At 35.7% G+C, this 8,057-nt stretch overlaps 1 protein-coding gene across 1 annotated transcript; it reads left to right on the top strand.

Annotated features, from left to right (window-relative positions):
- Positions 1-2,052: 2,052 nt before the first annotated feature.
- On the top strand, positions 2,053-3,489 carry LOC131165443 (uncharacterized). The gene is made up of 2 exons (XM_058123270.1): positions 2,053-2,234; positions 2,335-3,489. Exons 1-2 carry the CDS (start codon positions 2,181-2,183, stop codon positions 3,088-3,090), a joined length of 810 nt encoding a protein of 269 aa, XP_057979253.1. The 5' UTR covers positions 2,053-2,180; the 3' UTR covers positions 3,091-3,489.
- The last annotated feature ends 4,568 nt before the right edge of the window (positions 3,490-8,057 follow it).

Genomic DNA, 8,057 nt, shown 5'->3' on the forward strand with positions numbered 1-8,057 from the left:
ATCTCCATTTCTTTATAAATATGGGAGGTACCACATGCCACCAACTAGGGAGGTCGTAAAAACACTGTCAAACTTGAAGGGAAAATAGTAGTAAGCTTGAGAAGGAATTGCTAACTGAGGATAAGAACAACCTCCTCCATTCCGGGCTTAAACTGTTGCTCGAGCAAAAAAAAACAAGGAGATAGCGGTGAAGAACTTCTAGCATAAGACCCAGAGTTGGAGTATATGACCAATGCTAAATGTACTACTCATGAATGGTCTACCCTGTAGGGGTGTATATTTCCCAACACCATGGTAGACCATTTAGTTCAACTAGTTGTGCAAACAAAACGAGTTTTAAATATCTTTTTAAGAAACCATACCAAACACTTATAGGAGTGTATATGGCCAATGCTCAATGTACTACTAATGAATTTTCTATTCTTGTGTTTGGGATACCAAGGATCAATCGTCCACAATTATATGGGTACACATACGGCAAAGATGCACTAAGCTGCCCTATTTTTTTTTTAACAGCCGCCAAAGATGCCTATATAACATGGACAACCTTATCATCTTTGCTTTTGGTTAATGAAAACTTATCCTCTGTTCCAAGTTGGTAATAGCATCTATAGCATACATCTTGATAAAGTTAGATTTAGAACTTTGAACTAATTACTTCTAGACTTTGATATCCAAGGCTAAGCAAGGGCATGGGAGACAACTAATGTCTAATATTCCAATATTTTAATGAGAAGAGGTCATCTAGCCCATGTGCATATGAGGAGCCACTTCACTTGTGCTGTGTGTTGTCAAGTGGATAGACATACATCTCTAGCAAGCTAGTGCAATGGAAGCTGATAGCCTAAACTCAACTTCCATGATCTCTACTACGTACTCAAGCCATTTCACTATGTATATATATATGAAAGAAACTTATGAAAAAAACAAAATCATTTTCAAGCAGTAGTCCACCCTCTTTCTTTTTATAACCCATTACTAAAAGCATCACAAAGTTTCTTTGAAGCCTCACCTTCAACCCTCTTCGTTTTTATCGTAAATGTTTAAAACTCCACCCAAACTTTTTAATTGAGGGGAAAAAAAACAAGTGATTTATCGTAAAACAATGAAAGTTTTAAAAAACTTGTTTGCACTTTAGCAAATTCATGACCTTAATATAAATCTCTAAATCGCCTACTATTTGTATGCTTTGATTGCCCCAATCAACAACATTTTATAATTGCCTTTACAATATTCATCTATAACTACTCAATGCTATTATATAATATAGAAGTGGGAATTTATCTTATTAATTTGATTGAATGTGTTGGTTTTCTTTTTATATTTTATTCTCGCATATCTTATGGTCTTCTGCACGTCTTTCTTTTAGTTAAATTTGGGACATTTAAAAAACTTCTCTTTCTTTGTCATCACCATCTCATACTTTTTTTTTGTAAATTCCTTTTTATCCCTCGGAAAAGTTGGAATCGTAATTGAACTTCTAAAATAGAAGTCTCATGCTCAAGTCACCTAAACAAACCATCGCTCTCCAATAACAATTATTAATTTCCTTTTTGCTCATCAAAATATCATATTTTATTAAATAATAAAAATTGACAATCCATTCCATACTCATTGCATCATTAATCTGATACATATAAAGAGACTCATATTGTGATATAGCTGTCAAAACAACAGACTTTAATCTAATGTGTCAACACCGTGAATAACTAAACTGTAAAATCAAATCCGAAAGCTCGAAAAGGGCAATTTTCAAGAAGTAAAATAAATATGAACATATTTATTTATTTTTATTATAATTTTAAAAAGGGGACAGTGAGTTCCACTGTTTTCGCGGATTTCACATTAAGTTCCACTCCACAAGAAGAACATGAATTCTCAGCAGTAAGCTTCTTTGGTTTTTTTTTTTCCCCTACACTTTCCGCGCTCTTCCTTTTTGTTTTTTCTATATGGAGTGATGGCTTTTTGGCCTATTGCGTTTATGTCCAACCTCCTCCCCCTCCCCCCATGTCCCCCCATGATATAAAGCGCTCAGACTGACTCAGACAGCAGAAAAAGCAGCAAGCAGCTTCAAATCTCTCCTTTTATACTACTGCAAGAACCCACCTAGCCCCTCTACCCTATTTCAGTTTAACGCTTCTCTCTCCCTCTGTCCCTCTCTGCTCTCTCTCTCTCTCTTGATGGAGGATCAATGCAGCAATCTTAGCTGGGCTTTCTGCCACCCAGGAGAACAGGTGAGTCAATTCAATCCGAATTGTGTTATGTGCATTTTTAACTTGATTTGGTGTATTTAATTATGGAAATGTAATTGATTTTATTTGGGGGGTACTGCAGGGAATGGAAGAGCTGAGGCGGTCTCTTCTGCTCACTACTCTGGAGCTGCAGAAAACAATCCTAGCAGCCCAAGAGGAAATTACCAAAAGAGAAGAAGAGATCATCCACCTAAGTGATCTTCTCAACAGAACCATCAAAGAGAGAGAGACAGCCCAAGCCAAATGCCAAAAGCTGCTTCTTGACAAACTCAACATGCTCCAACAACAAAAACTAAAGCAACCCAATACTACCGCCACCGCCACCACCCCCACCATTCCTCCTCTGTCCATTAATTCCGGTACTTCTAGCAGTGAGGACAACCTCAGAGACTCCAGCAATGGGTTTTCGAGCTCCGACTCCGAAGGCAACACCGCAAACGCGTCTTCTGCACCGGCAACCGCTCGCAGGAATGTCCACCAAGTATTGCAGGCCGTGCCGCCAGTACCGCAGAAGCCGTTGCCGGAGAAGGGGAAGCTGTTGAAGGCAGTGATGGAAGCCGGGCCGCTCCTTCAGACGCTCCTCCTGGCCGGACCGCTCCCGCGGTGGCAGCACCCCCCTCCCCAGCTTGAGTCTATCGAGATTCCGCCGGTGTCGATTCCGTCGCCTAGGCTGCCTAACTGTCTCCCACTGGTACTGCAAGACCCAGCTGGGGTGGGCATGACGTTCAATGGCTGCAGCAGTAGTAGTCTGAGTAAGAAAAGGGCTCTGCAGATGCCATGTGAAGAAAGGTCCAATTCTTCTTCCCCCGGCAAGTATCAAAGGGTTGTTAACCATTGACCAATAATTCTACACAGAAGCACTATAGATACCCATATAGTCCAACTACTCATCATCGTCATTATCGTCATTTCCTGCATAGTATGCACGTCCGGCCACCCATCCCTTTCATACTGTTAACCATGAAAACAAAGAAGCAGTGAGAATGGATTGAACTGGGTGGCTGTGGCTATCATGTGTAGCTTTTTAGAGTTAATTTGTACAATAGTGCTCATGTCTTAGGTATGAAAACTTCTAACTTCTCCAATATTGAGAGAAAGAGAGGGAGAGAGAGAGAGAGAGAGAGAGAGAGAGAAATTTTCCAAGGGGTTTAACTTCTATGTTGGATGGAGTTAATAATCTTTCCTTGTTCCCACTGCAAGTGTTCATTGTGAAATGGGTTTCAAATTTTCCAGACAAGAAGAGTCGTACGTCTCCCTGCTTTCATTTACATTACACGCGCGCGCATATATGTACTTGTTCCATTTTCATTTTTGGATGATTGGAACTGGGTGGTTAGGACCCTTTCGTTCCTTATCTTCTTATCAAATTTGAGATAAACTGATTGCGCTCGTCACAACTAGCACGAATAATTCAGAAATGATTTACTGAGAAATGGAATGTTAAATCTCTTTCAGTCCTTGTCTGCTCTTAATTACTGCTGCACTACATCTGGAGGGCCATATTTTATTACTGTTCTAGCTTTCGTTTCTTAGTTAAATTATTTCTGCTGAGAGATCAATAACTGTTGATGGTATAAATATTGCTGCTGTCACTTTCATTTTAAAGCTGGGGGGAATAATGATGGTCAAATATGACCATGGAAAGAACAAAGGCACTAATCATGATCCTTAGTTTATTAATTGTGTAGTATATACAAAGATCTTCCTTTCCATGAAGCCCCGCCATGATATCCCACCGTCAATGGCATGCATCTGCCACAAAACAAAAGGGAAAAAAGAAAAAAGTGCATCCCATTTGATCACAATCGTGAAGAATTTAATTCAATCATGCATACACCTTGAAAAATCTAATCAAACCTCACTAATTGATTTGATTGGGACTGCTTTTCACTACTCTGGATTGAAACTGGTTTGGACTTTCCAATTCATGTGTAGAATTGAATGTCGTTATTCAAATTGCAAGAATAATGTCCCACTGTTCAAATTTAATTTGTATCCCTTTTGATCCATCAATGAAATTCATTCGGAGTGCATGGGATTGAACAAGTTTGATTTGATTTAGAATTTAAACTGCTCGCCCATTTGGTAACAATTAAAACATATAATAAGGTAATGGTAGTGGTAGAAGATTACCAAAAGCAAAAAAATTATCATATATTAAGGAAGCAGATAACAAAGATTTTAATAAAAATTGTGATGGTGACTTGTGTTGGTGTTTGATAGTGAAATATTAACTTCTAAAATGATTTTGCAACGATCAAATGGGAGTGGGAGGGGGCATGGGGAAATTTCTAGAAATATTGTTTGTATTTGTTTAATTATAGTGAGTGAAAGAACCAGTATAATCAACGACAAGGACAAAGAAAAGCGAGACATTTTTATAATTTCTATTAAATTAGACATATTAAACTAAAATTATTTTTCTACAAAAATATTTTTATCATTCAATATTGAAATAACAACAAGAATGATTAGAGATCTTAGTTCTACCTCTAAAGACTACCACATATAATGTCTAAATTTAGGGTATGGTGGAGAAATAATTGGAAAAGTTATAGAAATAGAAGGTTTCGATAGTTCATTAGCATGCTTTTGTTTTGGTAATTGAGGTTTTTGGGATTATACTGGATTGTATAAACCCTTTGAATTCACTAAAGTGACACCAAATCGGGAAATGAAAATAATATTGTTGCCCTCCATTGACGCATTCTTAATAATTCACTAGATAAGCGATGAGTGAGGAAATTGAAACTAGAACCTTTGGGTCACCCAAGATTAACTTCGTACTTACCACTTGAGCAAACCCAACTGGCTGTGAATTGAATAATATTATATTTAACTAATCGACCACGTACAATAGTTATTTTATTTCATGTTTAGATTGTCATTCATAAGGGCATACTACTTATTTAAGAGACCAAAATATAATCTATATATATATAGAGAGGGAGAGAGAGAGAGAGCAAGTTAAAGGGCTTCTAGAAATGGATGAGTTAGTCTTATACCATATAAATGGACTAAGCCTCCCTCTTGGTCACTCCTATCCAACACTTTCATATTGAGAATTTTACTTGTGAGTTTGTCTCACATTAAAAAAATTGAGTTGATGATAGGTTCTTAAATACATGGTTGTGTCTAGCACTTAATAAGTTTAAACTTTGGGTTAAACTAGTGTTCACCTATGTGTATCAAGCCTATCCATGGACTCTTTCGGCGCCAACATTTTGTTGTGTCAAACAAAACTATAAACAAACCACAAATGTTAAATAAATATAATATAAATTTACTAACTAGTCACCAATTCATTTTTTGATCCAAAGGAGTTTAAATGTTTAAGGAACAAAAAAAAAACTTCGAAAACAAATCCGATGTATCGCCCTTACATATAGCCTTCCTATTTATTCAAAATACAGATTTCTTTAATTAATAATAAATGTGTACGAGTGTGTGATATTGATTTCTGAAGTTCCTTATAAAAAATATTTGGAAGTAAACATATTCATAAGTTCTAATTGGAAGACCAATTCTATAGAGACTCAAAAGCTGAGAGTAGCCCAGCCTGTGTTTAAAAAAATAAGGCACCGAAATCAAAATTAAAAAATTAAACCCCAAATAAAATTACAAGTAACCAAAACCATTTTTAATTCCTCAGGAAATATAGAATAATAAAACGGGTGGGTCATTTTCAGATGGGACAGTGGTGTCGCAAGCTTCCTCCTGGCATCCGATCCGAACATGCATAACCCAGATCCTCCGGTGGGGCTCCACACGCTTTGCCAGACCGAACCGTTGATTATTACTCATAAGTTAATCCTGGCCGTCCAAATATGGGCGAGGCGGATTAGGGTACGGTCGTCACCACCACGCGTAATTGGAGCTACGGAAACTAGAAGGATGAGCTAAGCCAGCCTCTTCCTTTTGTGTTGAATGGGGACGATGACTGGTCTGATCTCTGGCCACATTCTTTGAGCACCGAAAAGATGTTTACTTTATCAGCAATTTGACTATATAGGAGGGTGGTACTTAATTGTCAATAGATTACAAATCATATATATGATCATAGCATAATAAACTAATTAAGGACTTCGATGAAAAAGGACGTATGTGCTTTCTATTTTTTTTTTTTTTGTAAAAATAACACTAACTTTACTTAAATTTTAGAAGAAAAAAAAAAGACGTAATCATGTTTTCAGAAAGATTTGTCTTATATCAGATTATAGTCGAGGTTTACGAGAATTTTAACATTTCAAACAATGTCAGATTTTTTTTTTTTTTTGTGAAATCTTAAGTACATAGGTAATTATCTTCTATTTTTTTAAAAAAAATAATTCAGAAGATGATGGGGCTTTAACTGAGCGAATTATCCTAAATATCATCTTTCTTTATTAACTGAAAATTTCATGTTCGAATTCTTCAATAAGCAAGAAGCAATGTGAGGTTAGTTAAAGATTGCATGCAGCCCATTGAGGTGTTTTAACCCTAGCCTAGTGCATACATTCAATTGATTCGAGAATTTATGTATCATAGAATCATTGTTTTAGAAATATACCCAGGAACATATTTACTAAGTAATAGGTGTTATGAATGGATGAGCGTGATTATCATTCATCCATATTTTGTTCACCTCTTTTATGTTCTCATGAACTTGCCATATGTGTTTTACACTAATTCATATCTCTATGAACATGTCTTATATATCTGCACTAATTCATGTCCCTATGAACCTTCCCCATATGTCTACACTAATTATGTCCCATGTTACCTTACCCCATATGTTTGTATTAATAAAGTTAGCATTAGCTAGTTTGTGAAGGTTATAAATACCTCCTCCTCCCACATAGCCAATGTAAGGAAGAAAATTGGAGTAAATAAAGAGAAGACATATATCTTATATAAGACCAGTTCCGATATTTATTATAAGGTCTATTCCAAATCATCTTATAATTCCGCCCGTGATAGTGAAGTTTTGTATCTCATCCGCTCGTAGAGTAGGCATAGTCGAACCACGTAAAATTCGGTCTCGTCTTTATTTATTTTTCTGTTCATCTCTATTTATTTTATTATTAATTTATGCATCATTTTATAATAATAGGAAAATTTTTATTTGATTTGCTTATTAAGAGTTTCACGTTTAATATTATAAAGTTGGCATAATATGAATATTTTAATGTTATCTCAATAAATTTCTAGATTAGAGTACTCTCAAACATGAAACTACAATAATGTTTGTGTGTAACCCGGAATAGATTTACTAAGTGATAGGAATATTTTTATTTAGTTTGTTCGTTATGTTTCACGACTAATATTATAATGTTGAGCATAATTGTTGAGAATTTTACTTGTTAGTTTGTCCCACATTGAAAAATTTGAGTGGATGATGAGTGTTTATATACATGGTTAGACCCAAGACCCAATAGGCTTAAGCTTTTGGGTCAAGTTGGTGTTCACTCATGTGTATCAAGCCCACCCATGGACTCCTCCGGCACTAACAATAATATGGATATTTTAATGTTACCTCAACCAATTACTAGATTAGAGTACTCTTAAACATGTAACTACAATAATGTTACGTATATTAATCCTTGTAATGTGCATATGTATGTATAAAATGAAATGATAAGTTAATCATTCTATTATTAATTAAAATTTATTAAATTTTTATACTCTTAATTAACACTATTAAAGGGTTATGCTTAAACAAGCAGTGAGTTTGAATATTTATGTTTTATAAGCATCTTTTATTCAAAGGGAACCAAAAATACCTACGACATACATGGGATTTTCTTGTGTTCTCCAGATTGAACA

Source organism: Malania oleifera, chromosome 10, assembly GCF_029873635.1.
Source record: "Malania oleifera isolate guangnan ecotype guangnan chromosome 10, ASM2987363v1, whole genome shotgun sequence".
NCBI classification, from domain to species: Eukaryota; Viridiplantae; Streptophyta; class Magnoliopsida; order Santalales; family Ximeniaceae; genus Malania; species Malania oleifera.